The sequence below is a fragment of the Octodon degus genome, unplaced genomic scaffold (genome assembly GCF_000260255.1).
Source record: "Octodon degus isolate 3935 unplaced genomic scaffold, OctDeg1.0 scaffold00018, whole genome shotgun sequence".
NCBI lineage: Eukaryota > Metazoa > Chordata > Mammalia > Rodentia > Octodontidae > Octodon > Octodon degus.
This window is the reverse complement of record NW_004524594.1, coordinates 604,079-616,470: the sequence shown is the minus strand read 5'-3', so window position 1 is coordinate 616,470 and position 12,392 is coordinate 604,079. Positions and strand designations below refer to the sequence as shown.

The 12,392-nt window shown below is 49.1% G+C and overlaps 1 protein-coding gene across 1 annotated transcript in view; it reads right to left on the bottom strand.

The window, feature by feature from the left end:
* The window catches only part of Fnbp4 (formin binding protein 4), a 31,693-nt gene extending 20,846 nt beyond the window's left edge, over nucleotides 1–10,847 (bottom strand). The window contains exons 1-6 of the mRNA XM_004626959.2: nucleotides 10,571–10,847; nucleotides 9,443–9,535; nucleotides 3,145–3,281; nucleotides 2,609–2,795; nucleotides 1,393–1,540; nucleotides 1,181–1,301 (exon numbers count right to left, since the gene is read on the bottom strand). Coding sequence (XP_004627016.1) covers nucleotides 1,181–1,301; nucleotides 1,393–1,540; nucleotides 2,609–2,795; nucleotides 3,145–3,281; nucleotides 9,443–9,535; nucleotides 10,571–10,802 — 918 coding nt within the window. The 5' untranslated portion in view covers nucleotides 10,803–10,847. The remainder of the gene's footprint in view (nucleotides 1–1,180; nucleotides 1,302–1,392; nucleotides 1,541–2,608; nucleotides 2,796–3,144; nucleotides 3,282–9,442; nucleotides 9,536–10,570) is intronic.
* Nucleotides 10,848–12,392: the final 1,545 nt, after the last annotated feature.

Genomic DNA, 12,392 nt, shown 5'->3' with positions numbered 1-12,392 from the left:
TGCTCTGGAACCTGAGTACTTTGAGCAAGAACTCAGTCAGAGACACAGGCAAGCATGGCGGTGCATGCCTATAACCCTAGCCCTCCAGGAAGCTGAGGCAGGATGACTGCAAGTTCTAGCCTACCCCGGGCAATAAGTACTTAGCGAGACCCTGTTTCAAAATAAAATAATAATAATAACAACAACAACAACAATAATAAAGGGGATTAAGGATGTAGCTCAGTGTAAAGTCCCTAAATTTATTTATTTATTTTTTGCGGAACTGGGGATTGAACTCAGGCCCTTGCACTTGCCAGGGAAGCGCTTATTCCACTGAGCCATCTCCCCAGCCCCATGTCCCTAGATTTAAACCTTAGTGTCATGAAAATAAAAAAATGCAGATCCACTGGCTAGGTGTCCTGGCACATACCTATAATCCTAGCATTCAAGAGGCTGAGGTGGGAGGAGTTGGAGCGCAAATCCAAGCATGGACTATCAAAACCCAGTCACAAAAAAATTCACCTCGGGGCCAGAGAGATGGCTCAGTAGAGTAGGTGCTTGCCTGACAAGCACAAGGACCTGAGTTCAATCCTTGGTTCCGCCAAAAATAAATAAAAATAGGATGGTGAATATTGTTCAGGAACAGAAAAGAATGTGGTTCTGATACCCACTACAACAGGAATAAACCTTGAAGACACTGCAGGGACATAAACCAAACAAAAAAAGGAGAGAAAAAAAAAAAAAAAAAGACAGTACAAATGTGTGGTACGATCACCCTCAAGCTGTCAGTGTCCGTGTAAGGTATAGGTGGAACTGAAACAAACTGTACTTAAGACTCAGCCCACACCACGAAGGCTCTGCTGATGTATATGCCCTCCCACCTCCAGGACAACTTCCTCTGTTTGTTAACACATGTCCCAGGCACTCTGGGCAGGGACACTCTGTATTTTTCAATCCTTAGGGTAACCGACCCTCAAATTTCAGTGAACCCTAGCGGAGCCCGGGACAGCAGTATGGTTGTCAGAAGCGGTGCCAAGGACCCCAGAGCTCCTGCCTCGTGGGCTGAGCCTCCACTGTTTGGCCCAGGAAGCCCCAGCAGCTGCACCAGCTGGGAATTCAGGAGCACAACTAAATACATCAAGCTGTGAAACAGAACCGTGTCACCTTCAGTGCACGGGAGCAGATGACTCATGACACTAACCTTTTTAACTTCTCGTTTGGCTGGGACTGGTCCACTTTTACTACTGGAAACGGGAACTGCTTTCTCCTTCACATATGCATCGGCATTTACTATAAAACCAGCTTCAGCACCTGTTCCAGAACTGGAAAATAAATCTGGTAAGAGAAACTGAAGGCAAAGGTCATCGACACGAAAGACCGACGGCCTCACCAGCCCCTCCCTTGACCACTCACCCGGGCTGGTAATGCTGCAGCCCCTGGACCTGGGTGGCAAGGTAGGGGGGCAGCTCCCAGGTGACCTCATTGCTCTGTGTGTTCCAGTAGTAGTAGCAGCCGGTGTTCTCGTCCCACACTTCCTGCCAGTCTCCCATCTCGATTCCCACTGTGAGATTAGAAACGATTGTGAAAAGCACAGAACACATGATCTGAACTGCATTCAGGTGTGCCACGGCCCGGCATCTCCAACCTGTCACTGCTGCAAACTTTAGGGCTACAAATCCTACCTGGAGGGATTAGCAGCCTCCTCTCCCCAATCTCACAGCCTGCACTGTGACCAGCAGAAGTATCTGACACTGCTGCCCAGCTCGGGGCAACATATGCCCGTTCCAATTTGAGGGCCTTCATACGTGCAGCCACTGCTGCACTCGGGGAAAAGAAAGTTTGCAGGCTGGGATGGTTCTGTACAAGAGCACTTGGCTACCATGCGTAAGGCCCTGAGTTCAATCCCCAGTAGCAAAAACGAAACAGAAAAGTTTTTGGGGGAATGGGGAGACAGGTGGGCTGGAAAGATGGCTCAGCAGAATAAGTGCTTGCCTGATAAGCGCAAGATCCTGAGTTCAATCCCCAGTACCGCAAAAAAAAAAAAAAAAAAAGTTTGTTGGTCCAAAAACATTCTGAATCCTCAAATGATTTTTTTTTTTTTTTTTTAAGTAATGGCTTTCCCCCCTCATCTAGCATAATCTTCAAGTAGTTAGACAAGCAATTTTTTTTTTTAGGGGTCTACAAGGTGTTCAGGGTCTCACTACTAGATCAAACTCATAGTGATCCGCCTGTTTACAGCCTCCCAAGAGCTGGGATTACAGGCACATGCCACCATGCCCAGTCTCCAGTAATTATTTTCTTTTTTGTGTGTGTGGTTTTTTAAAAAATATTTATTTATTTGTGTGTGTGTGTGTGTGTGTGTGTGGCCAGCTCAGCCCACCAGGGGACGGGGCTGGCTGGCATGTGGTGCTGGGGGATTGAACTGTGGTCCCTTGTGCTTTGCTAAGCTTGTTCTAAGTAGGTGCTTTAGACCACTGAGCCATCTCACCAGCCCAAATTATTTTCAAAACATACAATTTACACCCTATAATTCCCAAGTGCTCTCCCCTTCCCCCAATAATCCCCTGAACTCCAATCTTTGAGCCTGGGCTGCAGGAACTTCCCTGAGGACTCCCAAGCTGGGGCTAACCTCCTGCCAGGGAGCACTGTGTGTCGTACTGCCACTCTGGAGCTGTGGATGCACTGGTGCCATTGGACACAGCGGAGCTGGGGGTAGATGTGGCCGCTTCCTTGGGTTCTGGCCGAGGTGGAGTTGGAGGCGGGGCCGAAGCACCTACAGGTGCTGAGGGCTGAGGCGCCGTGATGGCATCAATCTCCTGCAGCAGGGATGGTGACACATGCTGGTGACTAGGAGTCAGACACTAAGGAGTCCGCAATCGTTTATGCTCAATTTTGCAATATTCCAAGCACAACTGTTTTTCAGCATTGAGAATATGGGGCAGCGGCTGACTGCTTGTCCACAGGGCAAGAGGCCCTGGGAACCACCCCAGCACCGCACAAAGCAAACTGAACCCAAAGCCCGACCCAGCTACCCCAAGTCTCCGCCCCCTTCTTCCCTAAGCTTTCCAGGAAGAACTCAGTGGAGACATGAACACAGGCAGAACAGAGCCAGAGACCAACAAGCGCTCTGACCCCTGGGATCTCAGCTGGGCCTGAAGCACTCACCGCCAGGAAGCTGGCCAGGGTGCTGTCGATGTCAGCTGCTGGGTTCCCATTGGTCTCCTCGGGCTGCACCGGCTTCTCAGAAACGTCGCTCTCCTCATCATCACTGTCTGCATAGGCCCCGAGCAGGCACAGCCCCCCTAGGAGCAAACAAGGAGGATCAGGGCTAGAGAGATGCGCGGCCCAGCAGCAGGCCCAGTACTGTTCTTTGGGGCAGTGTACAGATCTGCTAGAACTTTACCCAACGTCTCCAACCACTGCTGAACCAGCCTTCAGTACTTTATTCTAAATATCAAGCTCCCACCTATGAGCTCTGGCTGGGCGTGAGGGAGTACACTGTCTGTAATCATGCCTGGAGAGGCTCAGGCAGGAAGATCACTTCAGAGAGTTCCAGCCAGCCCGGGCTATGCAATGAGACCCTGTCTCACAGGACTAATTTTTAAAAAAGTCATTAAAGTAAAAGACACAAAGCCATTGAGCCTCTTCCAGCTCTCACGCAAACACTGAAACACACGTATTCCATGGTTCCTGCCATGTTCTGCAGCAGGTCTGGAGTCCCCTGCCTGAGTGTCAAGTATCCTTTAGTTGTTCTGTCCTGGCTGCTTCAATGCTCTGAACTGACTGAAAACATTTCTCTTTTGTGGTTTTGATTTTGGATAAGAACCAGAAATCACAAGGTGCCAGATTGGATGGAAGAGGACACAGTCATATCTTTCAGGCCTGCCTTTCCATTGGTGGCACCGGGCAGCAGTAGTCACTGGATGCTTATCATACACCTTAAAAAGAGGCTCGCAGCACAGGACTGCTCCAGGAAGTAGCAAAAAACGATGGGACGCGTAAGCAAGGGGAGGACCCCGAGGTGCACTCATGGCCACGTGTCCTCTACAGTAGTACTTTTTCAGTTCAAGTTTATGTTTTATTTTTTCTTTTTCAGAACCGGGGATTGAACTCAACCTTGCGCTTGCCAGGAAAATGCTTATTCCACTGAGCCATCTCCCTGGCCCCTACGTTTTCTTTTTGGTGCTGAGGACCAAACCCAGGGCTTTCCAGCTTGCTAGTGTTCTACTGTTGAGCTAAACCCACAGCCCCAATAATTTTTTTAAGGTACATTTCGTGTCAGCCGTTGTAATTTAGTCTGTTAAAAGGGAATAGGTGGTGCTTGCCTGGCAAGCACAAGGGCCTGAGTTCAATCCCGGGTTCGGGGGGGGGGGGGGATTGGGTGGACGTTTCTTTTCAGTCATCAAATGTATCTCTTATTCTCTTTAGGCCTTTTCCCGACTTTCTGAACACAGGGTTATATGCAGCATTGTATGAGCAGAAGTACAAAAGGAGAAAATTCAAAATGGAGAAACCCTGCTCCAAGGCATTACACACTGATGGATCGGGAAAGGAGGGGACTCACGAGCACTGAACACAATGTTTCAAGTAGATCTTTTTCTTATTGAGACAGGGCTCCACTAAATAGCCCAGGCTGGCCTCAAACTCAGGGCAACTCTCCCTCAGCCTTCAACTGGATACCTGTAACCCTTTCAGGTGAGAGAAACTACCCAGAATTAAGATACTCCAGGTTATGAAGACGAAATTACAAGAAATAAAGCCATGCTGTTAAGTTGAAAAAAAAAAAAAAAGATACTCCAGGTGGGCTGCCATAACTTTCCAGGGCAGCTACGCTCTTCCAGATGCACCTAGCTGGTACTTTTATCTTTGCTCTCTCCTTTTTCTCTTTACTTGGCCCAAGCTGCTTTGCAGAGCCAGTTTCTCTCCCACCCTCTTCACTTCTACTTTCTCAAACGTTGCCATAGCTTTTTTTTTTTTTTTCCCCTTGGCGGAACTGGGGATTGAACTCAGGCCCTTATTGTACTGAGCTATCTCCCCGGCCCCTTTACCACTGGTTTAAAAAAATAAAATGTGGGGCTGGTGAGATGGCTCAGTGGTCTAAAGCACCTACTTAGAACAAGCTTAGCAAAGCACAGGGACCGCGGTTCAATCCCCCAGCACCACATGCCAGCCAGCCCCGCCCCCTGGTGGGCTGAGCTGGCCACACACACACACACACACACACACTAAATAAATAAATAAATAATTTAAAAAAAATAAAATAAAATGCCCTCATAGGCATACAACCCCAGGGACCCAGGAACCCCACCATCCTCTGTGGAACCACATTAAGTAACCCTTCTCTCTCTCTTTTTTTTTTTTTTTGGTGGAACTGGGGATTGAACTCAGACCCTTGCACTTGCCAGGGAAGCACTTACTCTACTGAGCCATCTCCCAGGCCCGTAACCCTTCTCTTGAAGACACTTAAATACTGCCAACTGCTGTAGGGGTCTTCTGATCTTTTTTTTTCTTCTGATATTATTTAATAGGCCTTATTTTAAATTTTTTCCTGAGGTAATTTTACATGAGATACTGTAACATTTTCGTTATGAAAGTATTTGACTGGTGCAGCAGCACACATGTTATTCCAGCATTGCAGGAAGCTGAAGCAGGAAGATCTCAAATTCCAGCCCAGCCTGGTCAACTTAGTAAGATCTTAAAAAACGACTGGAGCCATGCCTGTAATGCCAACAGATGGGTGGCTGAGGCAGAAAGACTGCTGCGTGTTTGAGGCCATCCTGAACTACACAGTGAGAACTTATCTCAAAAAACAAATAAATGGCTAGTGGTGAATGTCCTGGGTTCTATCTCCATCATCACAAGACAAAACCACACTCGATGTTTGCTCTACTCTTTTATCTAAGCATAATGAACTTATTTTTCTTTTGCAGTACCCAGGCTCGAACTTGGGCTCTTGTACTTGCCAGGCAGGTGCTTATGCTGCTAAACTGTATCCCCAGCCCTCAAAAATTTTGGTACTAAAAAAACCCACCAATTTTTGGGGCCAGGAAGATAGCTCAGTAGAATAAGCACTTGCCTGGCAAGCACAAGGGCCTGAGTTCAATCCCTGGTTCCACCAAAAAAAAAAAAGAAAGAAAAGAAATAACTCAGGGCTATAAAATCTGTTTCAACAGACATTTAAAATGAGCTTCATTCAGGGGCTGGTGAGATGGCTCAGTGGTCTAAAGCACCTACTTAGGGGGCTGGTGAGATGGCTCAGTGGTCTAAAGCACCTACTTAGAACAAGCTTAGCAAAGCCCAGGGACCACAGTTCAATCCCCCAGCCACCACGTGCCAGCCAGCCCACCCCCTGGTGGGCTAAGCTGGCCACACACACACACACACACACACAAATAAATAAATAAAATTTAAAATAAATAAATAAATAAAGCACCTACTTAGAACAAGCATAGCAAAGCACAAGGGACCGCGGTTCAATCCCCCAGCACCATATGCCAGCCAGCCCTGCCCCCTGGTGGGCTGAGCTGGCCACACACACACACACACACACACACACACAAAAAAAAAAGAGCTTCAGCCTGATCCATAATGGTACTGAAGTCCTACAACAAAAGGTACAGTGATTTTTTTAAAAAAATTTATTTATTTATTTTGGGGCCAGCTCAGCCCACTCTAGCGGTGCACTTCCGCGGCATGTGGTGCTGGAAATCGAACCGTGGTCCCTGTGCTTTGCCTAAGCTTGTCTGAGCAGGTGCTTTAGACCACTGAGCTATCTCTCCACCCCAAGCTACAGTGATTATCGGAACCTAAGTTTAACTACAAAGCCACTGTTGCAAATAGTGCTAATAAAGATTTACACAATCAACTTCCAGGGCCAAATATACACCAGATACCCACCAAGACAGACTGTTAGAAAACAAAACCAATACTCCCTGTAGGACAACCAGGAAGTTAAGTCACAAAGTAACACTAGGAGGAGCTGAGAGTGGTGGCCCATGCCTGTAAACCCAGCATTCTTAAGGCCAGAGCAGAATCCCAGGTCTTAGGCTAGGCTGGGCTACATACCATATTTCCTGCAAAGTAAGGTCTTGGCAGAGGAGATAGCTCAGTGGCAGAAGTGCCTGCCTGGCAAGTGCAAGGTCCTGAGTTTGATCCCACGTACCCCCCCCAAAAAAAACCCCACAACCAACCACGTCTTAAATTTTTGACCTAAAGAAGCAGTAGGGCTTATTTTCATCAGAGGTATAATTTTTTTAAATGTACATCAATCTCTTTAATCACACACAACAACGTACATTTATTCATGCAAAGAAATTTACATTTATTCAAACAAAGTCGCGTTATCTTCTAGAACACATCAGAGTAACTCTCTAACCCTCAAATTCTGGCCTGAACTTTCTGGTCTCCATTTCCTACAGAAGCTGTGTCCCAGTCTCTCCCGTCCTGCAAGAGCGCTCCTTAAATGTCTCCTCGTGCACATAGCCCGCTCACGGCAGGGACAGTACTTCACCCCATGGGCTCTTCATCCACATCACGACCTCCTACAGGATGGGCTTCCCACAGCTCCAAAATGATTTCTCTGTGCTGTCTTCACCATCCTCAGTGATCTCCACGCACACAGAGCTAGGCGGTCATTCCCCAGGAACCACTATGGGATCTGTTCTCTGTTCGCAAGTTCTTCTGTCTTTAGCACAGTGATGCTAGCTGAATCCTTGACTTGCGGACCTCTTTGGTCATCTGGCCAATTATGTGGCAGCATTCAACTGGGCCACATGCTCACAGCTGCTTGCTGAAGTGGTCCTTTGCCTACATTATATGAACAGATGCCTGAAACATTTTTGTGACCTAAGTGACAATTTCTTTCTGTCCAAGTGAATTGCTGAAATACCATAACACCTGTGCTTCCACCCCCAGTGGGGGAACACAGACTGGCGAAGTGCCCCTAAGATCTTGTGTCCTTTGAGATCCTTCACCCACGAACCCCATGGCTTCACCCACAGGAGTCACAACAGTCGGTATTTCGGCAGTCTAAGCCAGCCAAAGGGCCTCGAATGCAAGCGCTTCAGTAGCTCCAGCATCTTCCGGCTTGAATGGACGCCCATCTAGAGACACAGCAAATGGTACCGCTGAAGGAAACCATCCAGCCAGTGCTGGGACGCCTTGAATTCATTGGGGGATATTTCTAACTGTGGAGCCACAGCCAGGGCAAAGGCCTGAATATCAGCCCTGCGCACAACCAGAGCCTTGGCGCCCCGGTCAGCGATCCATTCGCAGATGATGTCTTCCAGATCCGGGAACGAGGCCTGCCGACCGGAACCACACTTGCGCTTCTTCGCATTGCCCTCGTCCACCTGCTGACTCAGGGTCTCGTACTCAGAGCGCCACTTCCGGACCATGCGGAGATCCAACTGTTTCTCTTTGCAGAAAGCTGTAAGATTCTTGCCCCTTGAGTCCTCCACGATGCCCTTCTTGTACTCGACGGAATAGCTCTTTCTTTTTGCACTCATCTTGTCTGGGGGTCAAAATATTATTCCCTTTAACTCTACCATGAAATCAAGTGTTAACTGAAGACTTATGAGACAAGAGTGGTAACAAAATTGATGGCAGTTAAGAATGGGCCACACGAAACTGACAAAAAATTGAGGGCACCGACATTCAGAAAGTGTTTCTTTTACAAAAGTGATTAAGTACGGGGCTGGAGAGATGGCTCAGTGGTCTAAAGCACCTACTTGGAACAAGCTTGGCAAAGCACAGGGACCACGGTTCGATCCTCCAGCACCACATGCCAGCCAGCCGCGCCCCCTGGTGGGCTGAGCTGGCCACACACACACACACACTAAATAAATGTTAAAAAAAAAAAAAAAGTGATTAAGTACTGCACGTCTGTTCCCACACATGACACACTGAGCTATGAAGACTCAGGTTAGACACAACCAGCCCTGTCTGTTAGCAAGAGCACCCACCACTGCATGTGGCTGTGCTCTGTGTTTGGCAGTGCCTCAAATTCACCTGAATATACTGGCCTTTACCTCTCATTCAAAACACACCTGCTCGGCTATTTCCAAGTGATCACACTTTACGTTATCATTTAAGTGTTAATGTCAATTCATTCGATGTCAAATAATTATATTACTTTGTAACTTAATACCATCATTGGGTGTCAACACGGACATACTAAATGCACCCATCTAGGTGATGGGCTTACCTGGGGCTTATTTGTAGAGAAATATAGTACCAAGTTCTAGGCTGCCATGATCTCCACACACTTGAAGCAACAGTACAAGCATTTTGGGTACAGAAAAAGGCAACAAATGGCTGGAAGTGTCTATACCAAGAAGCCTTCGCTTTGTGGGAGAAACACAAATTGGGAACACCGAAGTATTCAACAAAACTTGCTATGTAGGCGCTGCCTCTGAACTGACAAGACCTCGGAGAAAGGGTAAGCAATTAAAGATCACTCTACCTGTAGCTTTTACGGCCGTGGGTCTGGTGGTCATGACTGGTTTTGGAGGATTCTGAACAACTCTGGGCGCCTCCACCACCACTTCCTGCTCATCTAGATTTCAAAGATGAAAAAAAGAAAAGCTGCGGTCAGGCCCCGGTGGAGAAAACACTAGGGTGATGGATAGGTCTCAGATTTGACCTTGCAGATCTAGATTTTTATCTATTAAAAAAAAAAAAAAAAAAAAAGCCCAGAAACAAGAGTGAGGTTCCAAAGAGGAATTCAGAGGTTAAGGCAGGATTTTCTACTCAGACGCTACCTCTAAATAAAATACAAAAGGGGGCAGGGACGCAGCTCAGTGGGAAAGCTGTGGGTTCAATCCTTAGCTTAAAAAAAAAAAGGAAAAAAAAAAAAAAAGAAGAAAAAGAAGAAGAAAGAAAAAAGGAGGGAAAGAACAGCAACACCAGACATCACTGTCTTCATCTCGGATTTCCCAAGCTCCAGCGCACTTTATTCGCTTATTTTGAGACTCCCTAAAATCGCTCAGGTTGAGCTCGAACTTGGGATCTCCCTGCGTCAGCCCCGCAGTTAAGGTGACTTCTGAAACCGAAACGGTTGCAGCACCTGGCACTGCAAGCATGTAGCACAGGCACTCTTACTCCAACATGGTTTTCCCGACCGCCCCATTTCAGGAATAGCGCAAATAGTCAGGAAGTCACTGGTTGCCATGCTCCATCAGTTTTGGGGACACGTGTTAAATTTGGGGAAAATGGCTTTGTTTAGTACGACAAAGACAGCTTAAGTTTAAAAAATTACTGCAGATGAAATCCAGGGGCGCTTTAGCATTGAGCTACATCTCCAGGCGTTTTTTTAAATTTTGAGATAAGAGTTCCACGCAATTGTAGCCCGGAGTGGCCTCGAACCCGCAATCCTGCCTCAGCCTCCCTCGTAGCTGGGCTCACACGCGTGCGCCAGCTTGATCCAAGCACTTTTCTGCTTTTACAAAACTGAAAGGAAGCAGACGAGAGCAGACAGGAGACCACGCCAACCTCACTACTGCCGGGACGCGGGTTCCCAGCGCGCCCCGTGGCGGCCATGGCACCCGCCCGCCACCCCGACCCAGGCCGCGCTGCTTCCGGGCGCCCTCACCTTCCGAAGCACAGTCGTCGGAGGCCGCGGCGACCGTGACCGCCGGCGCTGTCGCCGCCGCCGGCGCTGGCGCTGGGGCCGGGGCGGGCTGGCTAGGGACGGCCGCCGTGGTGTCGGGTTCGGGGTCGGTGTCCGGCTCAGGGTCCCGGCCCGGCGTGCTGCCGCGGGGACCCGGCGGAGAGAGCTGCAGGATGGGCCTACGGCCGGGTACCGCCCGCGACTTCTTCCCCATCGCGAGCCCGAGCGCGAGCTGCGAGCGTCGACAGCCGAAAGGGGCGGGTGCGGCGCGACGCAGTACGTAATGAATATTCATACCCACAGCTCCGCCTCCGTCCTTCGGCCGCTTCCAATCCGCCTAGAGCGCGCACGCGCACGCAAGCGCCCTGGGCACTGTCGGTCTTCTGGTCCCGCCTCCTCTGCGGCAGGGCGGACTCTCCCTTGAGGTGTTAGACTATTGGCTATTTTGACCTAGAGTCGGAATGGGTAGCCAATGGGAATGGAGAGTCGGTGGGAGTCAAGCCAATGGCGCGGAAAGACCTGCGTTTAGAGAGACTTCCGGGGGAGGCCGGGTTCCACCCATGCGTTCCTCCTCCTCCCCACTCTTTTCTTTACCCGCCTTGTCCTCCATCTTGGTTCCGTGCTCGACTGTGTGTTGTCTTTTAAAAAGCCGAATGGGCGGTGGGGGGAAGCTGTGTGGTCTTGTGGGCTCTTCTCCAAATTTCCTTCACATTATTGTTTACTTTGGTTTACATATAGTAATGGGATTTATGCTTTTGTAAAAAAGAAAAAAATGTGTTGCTTTTTGAGACAGGATTGTAGTTCGGGCCTTGAACTCACCATGTAGCCCAGTCTGGGCTTCAGTCTGCAGTCAGGCTCAGCGTTCCGCTCCCTCGGGTTACAGGCGTGCGCCCCCAGGCGCGTTAGGGCCCATGCTGCTGTATACGGAGTTTAAGAAATAGCAGTGGTTGGGGCCGGGGAGATGGCTCAGTGGAATAAACGCTTCCCTGGCAAGTGCAAAGACCTGAGTTCAATCCCCGGTTCTGCCACAAAAACCCTAAAACCAAACCAAACAAACAGAAATACCAGTGGTTGCTCCTCGTTTCCCCAGTAGGTAACTCAGGTCCTGTTCAAGCACGCTAAAAGCAGTGTTTACTGAGCATTTACTACTTGATTCTGCAGTGCACACTGCCTTTTATGCGGAGAATCGCACAGGATTTTGACAAACAGTGGGAGAGGTGTCATTCCTGTGTTGTGTTTTCAGGTACGGCGGATTGAGCCAGGCCTTCCCGCTGAGCTACACCCACAGGAGGCCTTTTAAAATGTGTATTTTAGAGCCGGCCGCGTAGCTCAACGCAAAGCAAAAGCGCCTGCGTAGGCTGAGCGCAGTGGCTGGGGTTGTGCCCAGCCGTGCCCTGCCGTGCCCTGCCGTGCCCGCCCCCCTGGGCGCGTTGAGCCGGTGATTGAGTCCTGTCTGTGTAGTGAGACCCTGTAAAATAGTGTTTTAGAGGCTGGACTGGTGACACTCCCGTAATCCCAGCACTCCGGAGGTTGAGCCAAGAGGATCTCTGCAAGTTTGAGACCAGTCTGGGGGCCCAAGGCCAGCCCTGAACTGTATAGTGAGACCCTGTCTCAAAAAAATAAGTAAAATAAAATAAAAATAAGATTTGTATTTTAAGGGCTGGGGAGATAGCCCAGTGTTGGCCCCAGAACCCTGGGTGTGCCAGCCACCGAAACCAGGCATGGTGGTGCACACCTGTAATCCCAGCACTGGGGACGCTGAGACAGGAGGACCACTACCAGTCTGAGCTGCATAGCAAGACCC